Source organism: Phoca vitulina, unplaced genomic scaffold, assembly GCF_004348235.1.
Source record: "Phoca vitulina isolate PV1807 unplaced genomic scaffold, GSC_HSeal_1.0 scaffold62, whole genome shotgun sequence".
Lineage (NCBI taxonomy): Eukaryota > Metazoa > Chordata > Mammalia > Carnivora > Phocidae > Phoca > Phoca vitulina.
In genome coordinates, this window is record NW_022589765.1 from 2,681,713 (window position 1) to 2,704,825 (window position 23,113).

At 41.6% G+C, this 23,113-nt stretch overlaps 1 protein-coding gene across 5 annotated transcripts in view; it reads left to right on the plus strand.

The window, feature by feature from the left end:
• The window catches only part of TENM1 (teneurin transmembrane protein 1), a 775,694-nt gene that overhangs the window by 746,040 nt on the left and 6,541 nt on the right, over positions 1 to 23,113 (plus strand). For all 5 annotated transcript variants that reach the window (XM_032391374.1, XM_032391377.1, XM_032391378.1 and 2 more), the window contains 5 exons: positions 354 to 589; positions 13,063 to 13,359; positions 19,266 to 19,653; positions 20,511 to 21,731; positions 22,497 to 22,639. In XM_032391374.1, coding sequence (XP_032247265.1) covers positions 354 to 589; positions 13,063 to 13,359; positions 19,266 to 19,653; positions 20,511 to 21,731; positions 22,497 to 22,639 — 2,285 coding nt within the window. The remainder of the gene's footprint in view (positions 1 to 353; positions 590 to 13,062; positions 13,360 to 19,265; positions 19,654 to 20,510; positions 21,732 to 22,496; positions 22,640 to 23,113) is intronic.

The window sequence follows — 23,113 nt, forward strand, 5'->3', positions numbered from 1 at the left end:
CTTCTAGCTCCCAGCATATCAAACTGAGGACGCCAACCCACCAAGTCAGAGAAGGATTTTGTGAGGGAGTTCTTTAAAAATGAAAAAGACAAGCCAAAAACAGCCTGCAGTATTAGACAGGAATCTTTTATCCAAGGAACAAGATAGCCCAGCTATGAGAGTAACAAGACCCAAATGGACAGAGAACGCATGTGCCTGTGAGCGTGGCCAGCTAGCCCAGAAGGCAGTTAGGTCCACAGCGACCCACCTGCTCATCCTTCCCCACACTTGCCTCCCGAATCTAAACTTGTCTCTCCTCTGCTTCCTGCACTTCCCTTTCTTCCCCTCTCCCTCCTTTGCTCTTCTGCCTACAGAAAATACCCAGAGTACCTATCGGGTGAGTCCAGACGGCTCCCTCCGCGTGACCTTTGCCAGCGGGATGGAGATCAGCCTCAGCTCAGAGCCCCACATCTTGGCCGGGGCGGTCAACCCCACCCCAGGCAAATGCAACATCTCCCTGCCCGGAGAGCACAATGCAAACCTCATCGAGTGGCGGCAGCGCAGGGAGCAAAACAAAGGCAACATTTCAGCTTTTGAAAGGAGACTGAGGGTAAGGCTTGACCCGATGCAAGATATAGAACTTCTGTTTTATGTTCAAAAACCACAGAGCTGCCCTAATCTGAAGTCCCATTGCAACAAAGCTTTTCTAGGTGACTGACTAGCTTATATGATATACTAATTCGAGAGAGGGTGCTAATGGCTGATAATGGTTCAGTGTCCTTAAATGAACATTCTAATAGGAGCTTTCTTTGTCATTAGCCAGCTAAAGTGCTCTAATAGTAGCAATTTCAGGCACCAAGAAAGTCTGGGTGGAGAAATGTGTTTAGTCAGGAGGCCCTCCAGAATCCCTCACAGCATGCCCGGGAGATGGTTATCAGGTTCACTACCTTGACCCAGCTCCCTGCTGTGGGGATAGTTTATACTTCATGTGGAAAGACGAGGCAGGCGCACACACAAGGATGCGAGACATAAGGCAACTTTCGGACAAAGCCAAGTTAAAAGGAAAAAATCAGTGAATGATAACATTGCCGTGAATACATTACTAAGGGCCAGAGGGGTAAAGGACCAGTACTGAGATTGGACTAGTGGTGCTCAGAGAAGAGCTGCCCGGAGGAAATTAAAGGTTTGTCCCGGCGGGGGCGGGGGAGGGAGGTTTCCAAGTCCTTACCAAGCACAATTCACTGCAGCTAGCAGAATCCCTGTCAAACCTGCCTTTCTGCAGCACACAAAGCCTACGACCACCACAGCACTGTGTCTACCTGTCCCTTCTTAAGCATTAACCAATGTTCGGATGATGTGACCAACTTTCCAAATATAGTAACATTCAGTATCACCCCCAGAGCAACTGCCAGCCCGAGGGAAACAATCCACTCACAGTTGAGGCCAGGCCTGCTTGAAGCACCTGTGTCATGCTTGACCTGGGATGCTTGCATTTTCTTCACTCATGGTACAAAGTCGCTCACGGTGAAAATGTGGTAACCTTTAGGCTGTGGAAATACAATGCCAGACAACCACCCAGTTCCAGCAAGAAACAGTCCAACCAGTCCAAAGGCGTGATATGGGCAAAATAATGCACGACAGTACTCTTTTTCAATCACTTGTGTTGATGACACATAGACACAGACTTCGGTGGTCTTCATAATGCCACTAAAGTAGTCTACATGCACAAGTCAATTTGCATGTTTTGATTCTATCGCCAGTCTCTATCAGAATATTTACCACTGATGCGCCACTGAATTGAGAAGTAAAACTAGTGCACATAGTCACACACACACCTCTCTCAGTGGGAAGCAGCGAAGGTTTCTGTCAGAATTCTAGAAATAGGATCTCCTGGGTAGAGCTCTAGATGGGGAAGTTAGTCGACCTGGCTTAAGAAATGCCTTTATTGGGGCACCTGGGTGGCTCAGTCAGTTAAGCGTCTGACTCTTGGCTCTCGGCTCAGGTCTCAATCTCAAGGTTGTGAGTTCAAGCCCCTCACTGGGCTCCATTCTGGGTATGGAGCCTACTTAATCAAAAAAAGAAAGAAAGAAAGAAAAGAAATGCCTTTATTTTCTTCACCTGTGAAATGAAAATATCATTCTAGAGCAAAGTAAGAACCATCTACACATGGCTTATCAACCTCATGGATTCACCATAGAATAATTGTATCAAATAAATGATCTCTTAGTGCCTCCCCCAGTTTATAGCCTCAATAAAACATTATGAACCATATCATACACTATGTGCCTTTGGGTTTTCCCATTCTTTAGGATAACACATCCTGTACTATGTGACTTCCGGATTTTCCACTTTCTAAGATAACCCACCATTTTCTCCCCTCCATGTACACAGATAATGGAGAAATTCTAAACTATAGTTTACACCTCATATCCCAAACTGTTCTTAATGTTGAAAAGCTAAAGGTCATAAAACATTTGGGGGCTCTTTAGAGTAAGGAGTGAAGTGTTATTTAGTTCATTCTATTTATAATTGACCCATTTCCCTTCCTGTGGTATAGTTGAGCAGATCTGTGGAACTGCTTATAAGGGCAACAAATTCAGGACCTTCTCTTCTATGTGACTTCCAGGGCACTTCCTGAGGTCCTGCGACAGAAGGGAGCCCCTTCTCAGCTGAGTGGTGTTACCATGCATGTCCGTAGAAACCTAACAGCAATCCTCTACATGTTTAGTGCCTTAGAGTTAACAAAAGGCTTTCGTAGCCAGGATTTTATTTGATCACCACAACCATCAACTGTTGTTATTCCCAATTTACAGATAAGGAGACTAAGGCCCAGAGAGGTTAAGTGATTTGCCCAAAGTCAAACAGCTATTAAGGATCAGAGCCAGCACTAAAATGCAGGTCTTCGCCTAGCGCAGCACTCTTTCCACTACATCATGCTGTGCTGCCTTGTTTCTTAAGATAATTAATCTATAAATCATTGCCCCACTCAGTGGAGCCACCTTAGCAGGGCCTGACTCCTCATTTCAATGCTGACAAAAAGAGGCCAATAATCGACTCTAATGTACTGGCGAGTGTGGGTGGTACAGGGCGACTGGCTGGGAAAGTGTGCAGGACGCCGGAGAAGGGAAGCTGTTTCACTGGCTGATTCTTACCTTCTCTCCCCATCCTCATGCATTTTTGTTTACACTGCTGCCTCAGTTTCCCCAGATTAGGCAAATCCAATTTAATGCAAGGACTATGCTCCCCTAACGTAAGTGTGAATCCAGTTTTGACAAGGCAGAATTCTCTTTCCGTGCTGAGTTTATTATTTCAGAGATGGTGCCCCTTCATTTCTGGTAGCTTTTCAAGGGGCGAGCAGATAGCACAAGATGTAACATTCTCTCTTCCTGGGCCAGATAGACAGTGACCCATTTGTAAGCGTTCATGTAAAGAATAAGCCTCTCGGGTGTCCTCACGTACCTCAAGGCCTTGGACTGAATCATTTCTTTCTCCTGGTGGGGCAGCCATTCCAGAGCAAGTGCGAGTGGGTACACCAGAGCTCTTGAGACAGAATCCCAGGTCCACATAGTCACACAACATAGAAACCCCTGCTGTACCGTAGGAAATAGGACTCCTCTTTGAAAAACCAAACAAAGGTGTGATTGTGATTTTTAAATGTGCTTGGGCAGCAGGTCATAAAACACTAATTGTTCAGGCACAAAAATGGCAGGTTCATTTATAGGCCCATTGGGTAAGATGATGGGCATTCCAAAAAGCTACGGATCACATCCACCCTAGACCTTCTAGCTCAAAGAAAACACAGAAAAGGATAGACTTCTCTTGGAGATAAAGCAACAAGCGTTGCTCTTCTCCCGTGACTGGTGGGTTTTTTGCATACGAAGTCAGGGTCCCCTTCAAGGTGAACAAGGCAGACTGCTGAAAAACGTGATATCCTGCTCAGCCTGGGCAAGCAAGGGATTTGTTACCTCTGGGCCGTCCTGCACCAGCTCCATTAAGTGAAACAAATCACACTAACATCCTGAGATTTCCTTTATTTTAAAAAATCCATTTTCCCCCAACCTGAGGTGTGTTTGAATCATCTTCCTTGCAAAGTACTTTTACATGTCTCTGATCTGCTGCATCAGCCTGTCCCCATGAATGCATTTCCCTTTACAATGGAGAAATTAGAGATTAGATCACAATGGAAGCCGTTGTAAAAGAATTGGGCATTCACCCACAGCAAACCAGTTTAGGAACTTCACCCGGCTTGCACCTCGCCACCTCCTCGCCACCTCCCCGGATAATAACGCCATTCTAGGAGACGCAGCCCAGCGCCGGATCCCAGAGCTCTTCACAAGATTTCACAGACTGAGATGTGAGGTTACGGCAAAACCCCTGCCCCGCAGCCTCCTTTATGAAAAGAAAAAAAAAAGTCCAGGAAGCTTAGCACTTCAAACCAAAGTAATAAAATCAAGTAAGATGATTATGTGTTTACAAGCAAAATGAAGCAAAGACTAATCTAAAACCCTCACCATTGATTTTTGTCCCCTCGCCACTCAAAGATAACTGAGAACGGGGTAGATTGGTTTTTCAGCGCAACATGTTCATACGTGATCTGCGCTCTGAAAGGGCAAACAAGCCCAGATGCAACACAGGGTCCCAGGCTGACAAATGATGGGGAATTTGGGAGGCAGCCAACAGGGTTCCAGCATCTCCCTCCGTTCTCAGAAAATGCCTTTGCTGACGGGGCTCACAGCTGCAGGCTGCTCAGAGTTGGAGTTCACATTTGCTTCACGCTATTTTAACTGCCTTCTCCCCAGGTTTGCTGGAGGGACTTATTTTGTGAAAATTTAGATAAGGAGGCTGCTTGCAGATAGATGAATCTATTCTAAAAATATATCTATGGTTCTCAGTCCCAAGTAACAGTGTTTCTACCCCTAAGGAGTCACCAGGAGACAGGAGATCTCAGGCAACTGGGCAGAGTTGATTTTTTGGGGTCAGGGCATTCTTGGGGCCTTCAAATCATAGAAGCTCCTCTATTTGTTAATCTTGAGTCAGCCCCACTAAGATAACTAGGAAGAAAGTACTATTTCACATACTATTCCACATGCATATAAACATTAATGATTTGGTATAAAAAACCTCAAGTGTCTGTTGTATGATTTCGCAAATGAATTCACCAACAGGAAAGTATTTAAACAAGAGCAAATCAATATAATGCAAAAAGCATCCAAGTTAAATGATATGGCAGAAGTCAGGTGAGCGGAATGAACAAGATTTTGAGGAAGAACTGGTATGCCCATAATTTTGCACCACTTTTCCCATCTATGAAATGAGGGATATGGGCTGTGCAATCTCTATCATTAGTAGCATTTTCACAACTGATCGTAATTAAGCAGATAACATTCACTGAGGTCTTACTATGTGTAATGCCATATATTAACTCATTTAGTACTCATAACACTTTATCAGGTGGGTTCTATTATTATCATTTTCATTGTACAGATTAAGAAACAGGCACAGAGACAGGGCGCCTGGGTGGCTCAGTTGGTTAAGCATCCGACTCTTGGTTTCAGCTCAGGTCTTGATCTCAGGGTTGTTAGGTCAAGCCCCATGTCAATCCCCGCACTGGGCTTGGCCCTAGGCGTGGAACCTACTTAAGATTCTCTCTCTCTCTCCCTCTGCAACCCCCTCTCTCTCTAAAAGGAAGGAAGGAAAGAAGGAAGGAAGGAAGAGGCACAGTGAGGTCACACACAGCTAGTATGTGGGGATAGCAGGATTTGAACCCAGGCAGGTCAACTCAATAGCCTATGTCCCAAGATCCCTACTGGCACTAAGATTTTGTGGGCTGGCAAGATAAGGAGAGTGTCTTGGGAGTAAAAAAAAGAAAAAAGAGGTAAAAGGAAATTCCAGATGGGGTAGTAGCAGCTGATGCTAACACATGCCCTGTTCATTTATAGGCAAATCTGTGAAATAAAAGCAAGCCTAAGTATGGTTTTGATTGTCAGCCTAACAATTATCAACAAAAAATAAAATCTGTAGCACTGTACTGATTGATTTCTAACTAAGTACTAATTACCTTAAAACCAGTGAGTGTAGAGGAGCATGTACTAATTTAAAATTGGCTGTGACTTTTCTATCCATTCTCATAAATTCATGGAAATTAAATACAGTGCATCTCCCAAACTGTGATGTGATTATTTGGCCCATCTCACTTATTCACCTTCCGACTTCTTCAGCAAAAGTTAACAGGTTAATTCAGTTGCACCGTGAGCTGAAATGCTAGACAGCATCCTTGAAAATTCAGCCTTCTCTTCTTTGTAGAAGAAATCATGGGGCTCCTGGATGGCTCAGTCAGTTAGGTGGCCAGCTCTTGATTTCAGCTCCCGTCATGATCTCAGGGTCCTGGGATTGAGCCCCAAGCCAGCCTCCATGCTCAGCGGGGAGTCTGCTTGAGGATTTTCTCTCTCCCTCTGTCCCTCCCCCCCAACCCCCGCTCATGCACCAAGCACTCTCTCTCTCTCTCAAATAAATAAATCTTTTAAAAAAAAGAAACCAACTGCCATAATCATAACTTCCTTAGAGTTCAATACATTTTGTGTATGTGTCTTTATAGATATAATTATATATTTATATAATATATAATATAAGATATATAAAACATATTCAGTTGAACCATAGCAAATTGCCCTTTTTGTAGGCCAAAAACAGTCAAATATCAGCAAGCAACTTAATATATCTTTATCCCACTAATTGAATGAGTCTTGAATTGGAAGGTTTGAAAGGACTTTCTCTTAAGCAATTAAAACACAAATTCTAGGAAGGAGCAAGAAAAGGCTCTGAGTGGAGACAAAGGACACTTTTCTTTGGAGCTTCTGCCTGTACCCACCCTTTCCAAGCACTTTGATTTCTGCTAGAAACACAACCCATGGCTCCCTAGAGCACTTACTTCCTTCTTTCCTTTCTGGTCCAAGTATGATCAAAAAGCAAGCCCTTCTCCTTACTTCTCCTTAGCAAAGCTGAAAAAAAATACAAGGAAAACCAAAGGATGAATTAAAGTATAGATACTTCTTCCCCTATGGAAAATTTTTACCAAGTCCAGGTTTCTTACCCCAACATACAGCTGTTGTCAAACTCAGAGGTCTCGTTCAATGTGCAACCTGTCCAAAGAGACCCCTTTTAACTTGGGGCTATTACCAAATTTCACCCCTTTCTTTGCCCCCTCTTTTCCAGCACAAGAATTGGTGCAGACTGTTTGGAGGAAGAGTGTGTTGGGGAGAAAAACAATTTCTTTCTACCCTTCTAAGTTCTTTGGCTGGTGTAATAATTAAACTGACATAAAACAGATTAAGAGGAGAAAAACAAGCATAAGTTGAATAACATGTATACCTCCTATGTACATGAGAGACCCAGGAAAACTGAGTAGATCCCCAAATAGCTAAAGCCAATACCTTAAGTAACACCCCCAGCTAAAGACAAAAGATGCTGGAGGTGGGGAGTCAGTTAATGGGAGGTTACCAGGAAAGTGACAATAAACAAGGATGCGGTTGTTGTGCAGTTTTAAATCCTCACCTTCTCCGTTGCTAAAAGTTTGTACAGATTTAGTCATTCCCCACTTTTTGGTACAGAGAGACACCTTTACAAATGGAAATTCCCCTTATAAATGCAAATGGGTAACTTCACAGTTTTTTAAGAGCTTCTCCTGTGGCTGTTTCTTAAAAATAATCAGCCTAAAATAATCCTTATGCCAGAGAGGCATATTTTGGGGTGACAAATTCTGCCCCCATGCAAGTGGAAATAAAGATGGATGGCCCACACTTAGGTCAAAGGCGATTATTGTCTTTCAGGCAAACTAGTGTTTGTATGAATGTGGAGCTTTCCCAACCTTGCTTATGACCCCAACAATCATAAGCAATCAGCTTAAGTTTGGATTCCTCCATAATGGCTGGAGCATATAAGCACTCAAGGATGGGGATGGGAGAGCCCACCTGGACAAGCATACTCCTTCCCAGCCTCCTAAGACATAGTTTCCGCAGGAGACTCAGGGGGACTCTGTGGCATCTTCTATTCCTTCACCCCCTTTCAGCTCTGAGCCGAATGTTACAGTACCTTCTCTTTTGGGTTCCTGGACCCAATGCCAATGTGGGAGCTGGAGTTCCCCACAGCAACCAGCAATTCTGGGGACACCAGCTGGCTGTCCTACAATTCAGTTCAATTCTGACCCTATTTACCAAGAAATAGCATCCGATTCCGTGGGTTACGGGTTCAGTCCTACAAAACTGCCTCCTGCCCGCTACTTCAGATGCCAGTCACCAAGTCCAAGTTGTTACCAGTGCCTCTGATGGACTGGCTATCAATCAGAGGTTCCCACAACCCTTTTCTTGGGTTTGATTAATTTGCTAGAGCAGCTTGCAGAACTGAGAAACATTTTGCTTATGAAATTACCAATTTATTATAAAAGGATATAACCCGGGAAGAACCGGATGGAAGGATGCAGAAGGCGGGGTATGGGGAAAGGGTGAGGAGTTTCCGTGCTCTCCGGATGCTCCACTCTCCCAGCGTCTCCACTCGTTCACCAACCCCAAAGCTCTCTGGCCTGTCCTTTGGGTTTTACGGAGGTTTCATTACTTAGGAATGATCGATTCAATCATTGGCCATTGGCAATTGATTCAACTTCCAGCCACTCCGCCCTTCTCCAGAGGTTTGGAGGGAGGTACTCAAAGTTCTAACCCTCTAATCATGTGGTTGGTTTCCCTGGCAACCAGCCCCCATTCTTAGGTTACTTGAGAGGCTTCCAAAAGTCACCTCCTTAACATAACAAAAGGCAGCTTTATCACTCTTATCACAGGAGATTCCAAAGGTTTCAGGAGCTCTGTGCCTGGAACAGGGTCCAAGACCAAATATACAGTTCTTATAAATCACAATATCACACCTTCCAAACCTTTGATAATAGTTTTTCCACAGCATCTGAGTTTCAGAGTACTTTATTCTGAAAAAGAGAAGCAAGGTTGTCGACGTATTGACAAGCACAGAAAGAACATTAGGCCGTCTTCCTCTGCTTGCTTTGTACCCATTTAACAGTGATCCCTGCTTGTGTAACTGTAATGACTTTATTAAGAAATGTGTTCTTGAGTAGTAAACTTAATCTATCAGACAAATAAAACCACAAATTTAGTTGCACTGGAAATCACTTGTTACTTTGGCTCTTTAACTATCATTATTAACATAAATTGTAACAGTTACAACCGTCTCTGGGAGTACATGGATATTTTACAGCTATTGTAAATGAGCGTTATTACAGTTGGAGATATGTGGCTATAAAACCACAGGAAAGGTAGTTGAGGAAAGAACACCTGGTTACATATCGGTTTCCAAGCCCTGCGTATCAAAAGACAGAAAATATGTGCTTCACTATCACTTTTTAGGTAATAACAGCAGGTTACTGTATATTTATGCACTACAATACTGCATACATTGGCTACAGATGGTTTAAAGAGTCCTGATTCCCAATCTGTGTGTGTCTCTTTCCCCGAATTAAACCTACCCCTGAGACTAACAGCATTTCCTTTCAAATAATTTAAGTATCTAATCTCTAGTCTTCTGGATAGATTTCATGTCATGGAACATTTGATAGGTCCTTTTTTTTTTTTTCAGAAGCTCAAAATTAAGGGCAAATATTATTAGCCCCAGCCGGCTGATGAAGAAACTGAACCAAAAGAGATTTTTTTAAAGCAAAGTGCCATACCCCAATAGAAAAATGAAAAAAAAAAAACAAAAAACCTCATGAGTAGACAATTCATAGAAGACATACATGTCGCCAATAGACATTAAAAAAGTTTCAGCCTCACTAGTTATCAAATAAATGCAAATTTAAACTACAGTAACATACCATTTTCCCACTCTGATATAGAGAAAACTTAATGCTAACACTTACTTGATGCTGGTAAGGATGGAATAAGTTGGGCTCCCCCACTATTACTTAAAGGAAGTATAAATTTGTAGAAGCTTCATGCACTATAAAGTAATGACTCGTGTTGCATCAGGAGTCTTTGATATATTCTTATCACTTCACCTGGTAATTTCACTTCTTGAGTTCTGTATTAAGGAAATATTCATTTACAAAAATGTTCAGCAAAATATGAAATATGAAAGAATAATGGAAAATAAAAACTCTAACTTCCAACAATAGGAGAAAGGATAAATAATTATCATGTAAGAAGATACTATGCAACCATTAAAATTCACATATTAAGAATATATAATAATACAAGGAATGCTCAAGATAAAACATTAGCTAAAAGTAGGACACAGGACTTTTAAGTACAATCCTAGTTGTATTTTTTGAATGTATAAACAGATTATGCATAAAAGAGAGATAAATGGAATGCCGCCAAATATTAGCAGTGATTAGCATTGGAGGGTGAGATTACAGGTAATTATTTTCTTTTTGTATTTCTTTATTTTCCAATTTTTCTGCAACGAAAAAACATCACTTTTATGATGGAGAGTGGAAACTGTTTTGAAAACCAAAGTGAGCAAGGGAAGACTGGACTTTGAAATGAGAATGTGGGTTTTCTAGGTTCTTCCTTTCTAGGTTCTTTGGTTGGTCTAATAAAATTTACATGAGACATCTGTAGCCAATGTATGCAGTATTTATTTGGTTTTTACGTGAGACAGATTAATGAGAGAAAAAGAAATTTAATTTTGTATTTATGGAAGCTCCACAAAAACACAAGAGGCTCAGAGACAGTCAAGGCAATATGAGGCTTAGATACCATCCTGAACTAAGGAATGGGAGAGGGGCCTGGGGCTTCAAAGGGGAGGAGGGTAATTCACAGGACAAGAATAAGAGCAGATGTTTGGTAATTGGATGTTTGTTCTGCCATACAGATAGGTTATTCAAATACAAAGTAATCTCGGGTAATAGCTCTCTTCCTGAGCCAGGCCCCCTATCTAAATTCTTTTAGGTAGTTAAGGAAGAGGTGAAAGTTTTTCTTGAGCCTGCTGGGTCTTGATTGACCTCAGCTCAAAATAATCCACATGCATACAAAATGGCACGTTTTGGGTTGCATATCCTGCTCCCCTTCACAGTTATCTAGCTACTAAGATAAAAAAATTCTGTTTGGATCTTATATGTGGAACTAAAAAACAAAACAAAACTGAACTCAGATACAGAGAACAGATTGGTGGTTTTGGGGCAGGGGGTAAGGGGCAGGGAGGGAAATGGGTAATGGTGGTCAAAAGTGTAAACTTCCAGTTATGAAATAAAGAAGTCCTGGGGATGTAATGGGCAGCATGGTGACTATAGTTAATAATACTGTATCGTATATTTGAAAGTTGCTGAGAGAGTAGATCTTAAAAGTTCTCATCACAAGAAAAAAATTTGTAACTATGTGTGGTGATGGATGTTAACTAGACTTACTGTGGTGATCATTCCACAATATATACAAATACTGAATCATTGTGTTGTACACTTGAAACTCATATAATGTTCTATGTCAATTATATCTCAATTTTAAAAATAAAAATAAAAATGTTTCAATAAAAAATTTTTAAAAATCTCTTTCTGAACCGAGATTTTAAAATTGGACTCTTGAGACCCCTAGAGGTTTCACGATTGGGTTTCAGAGCCCCCTTGAGATTTTATTTATCATGTACATGTATGTGTTTATGTGCATTTTCCTGGGGACACAGTATGTAGCTTTCAGATATTTAAAAGGATCCTTGACCACAAAAATTAAAAATGAACATAAAGTTTAGTTGAGTAGCGAGTGAATCTGTTTAGTTCAACTCTGATTAATGTAGTCAAGCCCTAATGTTGGTTTTTTTCTCCCTTCCTCATTAGCCAGATATTTAACATTCTGTTCTGGATCATGTTGACAATTCCTACAGATATAGATCTAGTACACCAAACTACAATCACCTTGGAATCTGACACATGGACCCATTCAAAAGCCTAACCTAAATGAGAAAAGTAATCATTATATTTTTAAAATAAAAATTACCAATATTATTTTTACATTTCGCAGTACCTGCATATGTAATCTTATTTAATTCTTAGCACAACTCTGTGGTAGGAACTGGTAATATCACTCTCATTTCACAGTTAAGAAAACTAAGCCTCTGATAGAAGAAATGACTGGTACACAGACAAGCAGCTAATGAAATGGCTCCTGATTCCCGGGCCACTGCTGTTGACACTTCTCAAAGTCTCTCCTTTTTTGTTTGAAGGAGAGCAGAATTTGCCACCCTAAAATATGCCTTTTTGACATAAAGATTATTTTAGGCTGATTTTTTTTTTTCCTGAGAGTGCCCGCATGTATGTGCATGCGCAGTTGGGGGGGCAGAGGGGGAGGGAGAATCCCCACCAAGCTCCACTCTCAGCCCCTGGAGCCTCGTAAGGAGCTGGATCCCACCAGCTGGAGATAATGACCCCAAGATCAGGACCTGAGCCAAAACCAAAAGCGGGTCGCTCAGCCGACTGAGCCACGCAGGCGCCCCTGGGCTGATTTTAAGAAAGAGCCGACTCAGAAGCTCCGAAAACTGAGTAGAAGCTACCCTTTTGTAAGAGGCATCTATGTTTGTAAGGGAAATCTCCATTTGTAAGGGTGTCTTCCTCTCTGTACCAGAAAAGGGAGGATGGCTTTAAGTCTCTGGAAACTCTCATCAGTGGAAAAGGCAAGGATCTAAATCTGCATAAAAACTATACCCGGGGGCGCCTGGGTGGCTCAGTTGGTTAAGCGACTGCCTTCGGCTCAGGTCATGATCCTGGAGTCCCGGGATGAGTCCCGCATCGGGCTCCCTGCTCGGCGGGGAGTCTGCTTCTCCCTCTGACCCTCCCCCCTCTCATGCTCTCTATCTCATTCTCTCTCAAATGAATAAATAAAATCTTTTTAAAAAATTAAAAATAAATAAAAACTATACCCGGTTTACTATGCTTTGCCTGAAAACCTCCCATAACTGGCCTTCCCTCCTCCCCACCCCCAACATCTTCTTTTGTCTTTAGCTCCGGGTGGATTTAAGGTGGCGGCTTCATGATTGTGAATGCACTTGATGAGAGGAACCAAAGCAGTGCTTAAAATAAGTCTCATATCTGTTTTGCAGGCCCATAACCGAAACCTGCTCTCCATAGATTTTGATCATATAACTCGCACGGGAAAGATCTACGATGACCACCGGAAATTCACCCTTCGAATTCTTTATGACCAGACTGGACGACCTACTCTGTGGTCTCCCGTAAGCCGATATAATGAAGTGAACATCACATATTCACCTTCGGGATTGGTGACGTTTATTCAAAGAGGGACGTGGAATGAAAAAATGGAATATGACCAAAGTGGAAAAATAATTTCAAGAACTTGGGCTGATGGGAAAATTTGGAGCTATACCTACTTAGAAAAGGTAAGTTTGTAGGGAGAATAAACTAGTTCTGAGTTTCTGCACGAGAATATTGAAAATGGCCCTAATTACCGATCTTGGTGAGGAGACCTACAGGAGAAAGGTCTGTTCTGGCTGTCAGGCCCTGTAGAAGTAACAACAACAACCAAATGTATCTATAAGGATAAGCTGTTTTTCAGCTAAAAACTTTCCCCAACCCCACGCTCTGCCAGGTACTCTTTCAAACTGAAGTCAGGATAATGGCTTAGCTTTCTCCTCATTTGAGCATATTTGTTCAAGCTCTTGAAAAGGTATCCTTATTATTATGAAAGCTCATACTGAGGTAAAATAGGTCGAAAATTATAAAATTGTGTGTTAATGTATCTCAGCTCTGGAGAAGAACCTCTTAGAGGATAAGGAATTCTAATTTTGTTGGGATAATCAGTGAAGTTTTAGTAGGTATACATATGAGGACTAATTTTCACAAGTAATCAGTCTGAGCAAACGGTAGCAGTGGGGCCTCATTGGTAATAGTCCTTTGTGTGTGCAGTGAGTCTCCAGCAGCACCCATAATGGGAGCTCGCGGGCTCCTGTCTGGTGGAAATAGACAAGGATTTTAATCCCACCCCCAGAACCATTTGTCAAAGAGCCCCCACAGGGCAAAATGGTTTCTGGCCAGATCAGTAGCAGAGAACAATAAGAGAAAGTGATTTCCATCCGCCATCTCAATTTCTGATGTCCTAAGATGGCATCTCTTTTTTCCCAAATCTGTCCATTCAACCGAATTCATCAGTCCTGAATTAATTTCTGGGAATACTGAAAAAATGTTTCCCTTGAGGATTCAAGGGTAATCAGTGCAAGTTAACCCCTAGAAGTTCTTACAGAAGTCATAGAAGCTCATAGCTCACATGACAGAATTTCACTATTTGCACCCAGTAATGTCAGGCCTTTCTGATACACTCCCCAAAGTTTTGGGGGGGAAAAGTATGCCAGTGGTTGTATGTCATTATAAAACTATAATATTACTTCCCAGAGGCAGTTGCTGGGGAACTTGCCAAGTTGGAAATGCCTAGGAGATAAAGCAGAATTCCACTTGGGAGCCAGGGTAAAGAAGAGAGTCCTCTGCCGTATCCACCCTTTGTCTGCTGAAGAAATAGGTCAAATCTGTAATCTACACTCTACACTAGGAACATCTGAATCTTATAGAGTGGGTCTTCCCTCTTGAATTTTGGTAATAAGAATGATTTGCAAAATCCTATGGCTCATGTTCACAAAGTACTAAACTTGGTACAAAATTTCCTGAATCCAAATATTTGGTGGTATGTTTACAGGGGCAATGCATGTAATGATGACCTTCATATGAAAAAAAGATACCACTGATTATTAGATCATAGGCTGATTTGTTTTTCAAGGAATGAGGATGGGTTTGCCCTGACCCTTCCACAGGTCATACATGTGGCCAGTGAAGTAGCCAACACTCCCTAGGAGTGTACATGGGTTTGAACTCATAAACCCAATTCATTAGCACCACAATTTGGCCACTGAGCTATAACTGCCTGTAGACAGTTGCATCTGAGTCTCTAAGACTTTTCCTTTGGGCTGCCTATACAATAGCGAAGGAGCCTATTGAAAACTTACATTTTAGCCCTTCATGCAGCTTCTGTGACACCAATGAAGCAATTTTATTGCTTCTCTTTTCTGAATTAGCTGAGCAAAGAATCATGTGAAGGAAACTTCCCCTAAGTTCTCTTTGCTACAGAAACTGAGTTGGCACTCTCTTTAAAAACAAGGAGAAGTCTATGAGCCAGGGCCTGCAGTGGACAGAAATAAGACCTGACTGATGTATCATGTATCAAGAGAAGCCCTAGGGACTTCCAGAGACTAGTTTACTGACCAGTGAGACAAGCTGAATCACTTGTGCCTTTTAGCTGACTTTTGTCCCTTTCTTGAGTTCACACTTAATTTGTTCTCTAATTACAAAGTCGCCCCAGGGCTCCTGGGTGGCTCAGTCAGTTAAGCGTCAGACTCTTGATCTCAGCTCGGGTCTTGATCTCAGGGTCGTGAGTTCAAGCTCCATGTTGGGCTCCACACTGGATGTGGAGCCTACATAAAAAAATAAAATAAAAAATATGGGTAGCCCTTGACTTAAACAGTCGTATTATGCAAAACTCAGAACCTGCAAAGCACACAACTATGAAATGGTTCTTTACTTTCCAAAAATCATTTATCATGAGATTGATTTTATTAACATTATAGTTACCAGTAATAATAACTAAATCACTGAATAGATATGATGATTAAATGAAATAACTGAATATAAAGCACCCAGAGCATCTAATCATAAAATAAGTTAGTTTCGTTCCATTTACATAGTGCATTATAGCATTTATTTTCCAGTCAGTAACAAATGCTACTTACTTACTACTACTTGAAGGGAAATTAAAACAAGAAAGAACAGAAGGAAGGAAAGGAGGAAGGGAAATGAAGAAAGGAGAAAAGAAGAAAATTAAAGCATTTTTGAAATTGTGATTCTAGAAAATAAAAAGGGAAGGAATATTGAATTTACCAAAATCCAATGTACATGTAACTTTTGCAGTGAGGTGATGAGGTTCTGTGTCTTCCTGTGCTCTTTTGAGTCCTCTCTTTAACATGGCCTTTGCTGGCACATCCTTTCACTATGTCTGGGGCAGAGCAAAGACAAAGAGACTGGCTCCTCTAGTATATTTTAAAGTAAGAATTCTCAAGCTTGAAAATGTATACCTCATTTTATGCTTCAAAATACCTCTGTAAATTTGCTTGCCATCCCTATACCATGATATATTAAAAAGCAACAGCAAATATTTCACCCTAATGTGCAGAAATTTTGTAGAAATCGTGTGACTTCCTCAAGAGCAAGTGCAAGTTACGTGTATCATTTTCATGCACGATGATCTGTAGCCATTAGGAGAAAAATAATTATTTGGGTAATAGCTGTGGTTGCTTAAATGATCTCTTCTCTATTAAAAAAAATCAATTATTGTTTCTTAAATTTTCTCTATGTGGTCATTAATTCTCTATCTTGATTTATGAGACTTCTCTGAGTTAATTATATTTTGAAGACTTGTGGGGCTAAAATTTTGTATTACAGTAAATGTAAATCTTTCGGTTTCCTAAAATCGTTCAAGGACTTCATTTTAAAAAATGCATTTAAAGATATTTTATAATCATTTAATAAGATGCTCTAGTCTGATACATTTACACAAAATTGCCTCTTTAGGGCTGAATTTTCAAAAGCTGCCTGCCTAAAGTGATACAATGCACGTTGCCTTGAGCTTCCAGGTGGCCCCACACTGCCATCTGGTGGTTACTCGAGTGCTTTAACTTTTCAAATTTCCACCATTGCTCATTTCTATTCTTGTTCAAATGAATATACATGCTTGCTCTTTTTTTCTTCTTTACAATGATCTCTTTTAGGATCTCACAACCCATTAAAAAAAATACAAAGTCTCCAACTCTATTGTTTGGACTCAGAAGAAATGGCCCTTTTTCCTGCTGTAGCAGCACTGTGGGCGCTGGATGGACTCATAAGCATTATTTTTGAACAAACTGGTAATAATGCCCACCCAAAGTGAGAAAGCAGCCAAGTGAGAGCTAAATGGCGTTCTGGCAACACAACAGTTACATTCACGAGCTTTCTAATCACGTCATCCACATCCTTGCCATTGGCAGAAAGCTTTAAAACAGACCAGGGAGCTTTTGAGACCGCACTGCATCAGCAGCACCTAGGACAGAGTCGGGCAGTGGTTTTTTACTGCGGCGCGATGGATGAGACAGGGGAGAGAACACAATGGCAATGTGCTATACATGTTTGGCAAGGCACGCACAGCGACTGGAAAAGGCATGGCCCAGGCAGGCTGGTACTAGATAATGTGTGGGAGCCATATGGTGATTGTCCCTGGCCCACATCACAGGTGACAGATGTCATTTGTTCGTGGCAAACTGACAGCAGAGACTGGAAAGGAGCTGAGAAATCTGACTTTGAGCATAGAGCTAATGCAAAGGCATTTTTCACCAGCTCCCCCAAGGTTCTGTTGGTTCTGCCTTGGTCAAGGAGGTGGTTCTCCCTTCGTGTCCTCATGCCAAGTCTCCTGCCTCTGTTCAGTGGCAGTTTCGGAGGTGCAGGTTGTCCCCAGATGATGAGGTGACAGGCTTCCCACACGCAGCTTGCAGCTTTGTATCCGCAAGGCAGGGTACTTGGTGGGAAAAAACAGAAAGGAGGAACAAACGAGCGAATAACTGCAGACTTTGACTTCACGGTACTGACATGTGATTCAGAATCAATAATTCTCAGAAGGCGGGGGGATATGCAGTTCCAAGAAATAGATTTAATACTAGAATATAATTTCATATTTAGAAGAGGGAAGTGCACATTATATACGCTTCTGTAATTCATATTCATAAATATTTATGTAATTTATGTTTAGAAAATGAAAAGATACCTATTGTTTTCATAACACAAACTTCAGAAAATAAGCTCAACTAAATCCTTTTGCTTGGTAAGGTAATTCTCAAGAAGGGAGGGATACAGCTTCCTTAGAGAGTTATATCAGAGTCTCCAGGGGTGAGCATTTTTTATTTTTATTAAAAGATGAGATTTAAATGCTTTTCAATTAGAAATAGGATTGAGTCCCCTGTAAAACAGTGTTCCTTTTATGTTTGTATTTGAGGTTAAAATAAGGTAAACCAGTATCAGTGAAATACCTAATCATATGTGAGGCATTATACCTCAACAAATAACTGTTTCTGAAATACAGATCAGTTTGGAGGAAAGGGGTTGCATATCCAGAGAATTCTTCACTTTTTAATGGCATGTTCCCCTAATATAGTTTAAAACATGAATTGCTTGTCAACTATACTCAAATTTTTTTAAAATGTCAACTATAGGGGCTCCTGGCTGGCTCAGTTGATAGAACGTGCAACTCTTAATCTCAAGGTTGTCGGTTCGAGCCCCATGTTGGGTATGGAAATTACTTAAAAATAAAATCTTAAAAAAATGTCAACTATACTCAAAAAATAAATAAAACACGAATTGCAGAGAAATAATTATAATATTTTATATACAAACTTTTGAGGAAGACTTTACGACTACGTGAAGCCAATAAATACTTTTTGGTGACTGTAACTCAGTATGTGGCATGCCCTCCCCTCCATTTACCTTCTTCTAATCCATCTCCACATGGATGCGACTCCACAAACAGTAACCCTTTTGGAATACTGACTTGATTGTTTCTCCCAGCTCTGTAAGACCCTGTCCTTCAACTTGGCTTTCAGTGGTTCCCTGTTGCCAGCATGTTTAAGTTCAGCCTCCTTAGCATGGCTTAGAAAGCCCAGCATGATCTGGACCCAGCCTACTTAACTGGCCTCATCTCTTGCCATTCACCACCCCACCAACACACATGCTCTGGCCACACAAAATTCCTCTCATTCTCTGAAAAGCCATGTTCTCTTTCTTATCCAGACCCTCAATGCTGTGCCCTCTGTCAGGAGCACTATCTCGCTCCCCGGCTCCCCCCACCTCCCTGCCTTCAAACCTGGCCAAAGCCCTAGTCATCCTTGAGATCTCAAGTTGGATGTTGCTTTCTCCAGGCAGCCTTTCCTGACCTCTTAAGTCTGGCTTAGCTATTCTTGGTCTGCTCCCATAAGCACCCTGTCCTTCCTCTGTCATAACACACTGCACACTGTGTTGTAATTGCTTGGTTGCTTGTCTTTCTTCTCCATAGACACCATTACTGCCCACTACTATATCCACTAGGGTCCACCTCAGTGCCTGGCACAGAGCAAGTGCTGGATAAATCTGTGCTGAATGGCTGAATGTGTTTCTTTAATCTCCTTTAATTTCCTCAGCTTCAGTGGTACGTACTATGCTATTTTTTGCCTTTGTCTCGTTTCAGTCTGTGATGCTTCTCTTACATAGCCAGCGGCGCTACATCTTTGAGTACGACCAGTCGGATTGTCTGCTCTCAGTCACCATGCCGAGTATGGTGCGCCACAGCCTACAAACCATGCTTTCAGTGGGCTACTACCGGAACATCTACACCCCGCCAGACAGTAGCACTTCTTTTATCCAAGACTACAGTCGGGACGGCCGACTGCTGCAGACCCTGCATCTGGGAACAGGGCGCAGAGTTTTATACAAATACACCAAGCAAGCCAGGCTGTCTGAGGTTCTCTATGATACCACTCAGGTCACATTAACATATGAAGAGTCTTCTGGAGTCATTAAGACAATACACCTGATGCACGACGGCTTCATTTGCACGATCAGATATAGGCAAACAGGTTTGTTGTGAAAGGGTGGCAGTGCGTACATCCACATCGGTCAGTATTTTCTTATGACATTTTTGCTGGCCACAGTGTGAAATAGAAGCATTGACCTGTAGACATCCAATCCCATAAACGTTCACTTTGGTTATTAAATTATCTTCCATTGAAATTAAAAACCTGTTATAGACTGCATGAAAGCTGATTCCTTAAAAACCTACCACGCATTTCTCTGTCTCTGTCTCAGCTCTCAGAAAAGCTGAGCTCTAAGAACCTGATCCAACTGTGTGCTCCTTCCTAACTCATTACCAGATCTTCCCAGAGATGCAGCTGCAGGAGTTGAGCCTCCCTGAAACAAGCTCAAGCCCCATGTAACCTCTATAAGCCTCAGAGGATGGCAAAATATGTTCAAAAGTCAGAACTTTTGAATATATTTCATTCTTTGGGCTTAGCGTATCAAATGCCCAAAGTCAGTTACCTTAATGCTGGATTTTGTCAACAACTGACCTGCTGACTTTGTAGCACAGGTTAAACGAATTAAAAGTACTTTTGTCAGTGATTATAACAAGAAAGGATGTTGATAATATCAGTTTCATCACCCCAAGCCACTGGATGGGCTGTTACTTAAATAGTTCCTGTAATTAAATTACTCTATAACTATAGCGTACAGTCTTTTTTCGTATTTACTGACCACAGCTCTGAGAGTGTGTATCTATGAGATGATATGCCCGGGCGTGAAGTATCAGAGGTCAATCTCTAATATCTTATTTTGAATGTAAAAGCATCACTACTAAAGACCCTGACCCTAGATCCTTCTGGTTGCTCAACATTACCCATCTAACTCTGTTCTCATTGTTTTTATTTTGATTCCTCAGGACCTCTTATTGGACGCCAGATCTTCAGATTCAGCGAAGAAGGGCTGGTGAACGCTCGGTTTGACTACAGCTACAACAACTTCCGAGTTACCAGCATGCAAGCTGTGATCAACGAAACCCCTTTGCCCATAGATCTGTACCGATATGTTGATGTTTCCGGTAGAACAGAGCAGTTTGGAAAATTCAGTGTCATTAATTACGATTTAAATCAGGTCATAACCACTACGGTGATGAAGCACACCAAGATCTTCAGTGCCAACGGACAAGTTATTGAAGTCCAATATGAAATCCTAAAGGCTATTGCCTACTGGATGACTATTCAATATGATAATATGGGGCGTATGGTGATATGTGATATAAGAGTGGGAGTAGATGCCAACATAACGAGATACTTCTATGAATACGATGCCGATGGGCAACTTCAGACTGTTTCTGTAAATGACAAAACCCAGTGGCGTTATAGTTATGATCTGAATGGAAACATCAACCTCTTAAGCCATGGAAATAGTGCTCGTCTTACTCCTCTCCGATATGACCTCCGAGACCGCATCACCAGACTCGGAGAAATTCAGTATAAAATGGATGAAGATGGCTTTCTGAGGCAGAGGGGAAATGACATATTTGAATATAATTCTAATGGTCTGCTGCAGAAAGCCTACAATAAGGCTGCTGGCTGGACTGTGCAGTATTACTATGATGGGCTTGGGCGACGTGTCGCCAGTAAGTCCAGCCTAGGGCAGCACCTTCAGTTCTTTTATGCAGACCTGGCCAACCCCATAAGAGTTACTCATTTGTACAACCACACGAGCTCAGAGATTACATCCCTGTATTATGATCTCCAAGGTCACCTTATTGCCATGGAGCTAAGCAGTGGTGAAGAATATTATGTAGCTTGTGATAATATAGGCACCCCACTGGCTGTGTTCAGCAGTCGAGGTCAGGTGATAAAAGAGATATTGTACACGCCTTATGGAGATATCTATCATGACACTTACCCTGACTTTCAGGTCGTCATTGGCTTCCATGGAGGACTCTATGATTTGCTTACTAAATTAGTGCACCTGGGGCAAAGGGATTACGATGTTTTTGCTGGCAGGTGGACAACGCCTAATCATCACATATGGAAACAGTTGAACCTCCTTCCTAAACCATTCAACCTCTACTCCTTTGAAAATAACTACCCAGTTGGCAAAATTCAAGATGTTTCAAAGTATACCACAGGTATAAAACTTTACACTAAACTTGCAATAACTCCATGGTGTTTATCACATAATCTCAGTGCCTCTGTAAATATGCTTCCTCTTCCTGCCAGTTAACCCACAAGTTATTGTGCAGTCACTCTCTTCCTTAGTCTTCTAGAGGGAGCACAACTGTGCAAAGGGCATAAAACATGATGCTTCTGCATCCCAGGACACGTTTTCTTTCCTTTCAAGCTTTCTGTTTGTAGGTTTCACTGTTAAAAGCTTATACGAGGGGTGCCTGGGTGGTTCAGTCGGTTAAGCATCTGCCATCAGCTCAGGTCATGACCTCGAGGTCCTGGGAATGAGCCCCAGGTGGGGCTCTCTGCTCAGCAGGGAGTCTGCTTCCTCCCTCCCTCTTTCCCTGCTTGTGCTCGCTCTCTCTCAAATAAATAACATCCTTTTTTTAAAAAGCTTATACGAATAATTTCATAAAGGAAAAATTCAGGATTGTGTTCCATCAAATAAATCTAATATTACGGTCTGTGTGGCCTCAGTACCATTACCACATTAAGAGTTTCAGTGCTGTAAACTGAACCTATCTCTGTGATTATCCATGAATCAAAAGGTATCCCTGTAGAGAGAGGATCCTATGTTTTAGAGCAGGTGATAGAAGGGGGAGTTTTATCCCTAACTTCCCACTGGCTGAACATTTTGAAGGCAGGAGAGGTATCGTTCAAGCTTTCCACAAAGGTTGTAAAGTATGGGCTTCATAATTTTTTTTTCTTTTATATTTTGTGCCTCACAGACATTGGAAGTTGGTTGGAGCTGTTTGGTTTCCAGTTACACAATGTTCTACCTGGATTTCCCAAACCAGAATTAGAAAATTTGGAATTAACTTATGAGCTTCTACAGCTTCAGACAAAAACTCAAGAGTGGGATCCTGGAAAGGTTTGTAAAAATTTTACCATCTCTGTTTATCTGAAAAAACAGACGAGCATCCAACACCATGAAATGGCATTAACATATATTTGCTTACTTATTTTTGAGTTATCTTGAATATTCACTGAAATGTCCACAGTTAATGAGGAGGTAGAAAAAAGCTTCCATGAGGAAAGGATCAGGGAATTGGAGCTTTTAGAAAAGACAAGACTAACGTGGGATTCGATGCCCTGCTGCAGTAGACAAACAGGAGGAACTAAACTTTTAAAATTCCGGAACGGGCTGCCAAGGGCAATTATGGATTCTGTATAGAGAAAACTGTTCACTGACAGACATAAAAACTTCAGATTTCCAACAGCGAAATAATTTAGGGTGTAGTGCATTAAAAAACATGGGAAGAACAGAATTAAATTATTCTGACAAAAAGTGGTAAGAGCAATGAAGTAAAAATAATAAATACTATAGGGATAGAGTCTCTGGGAA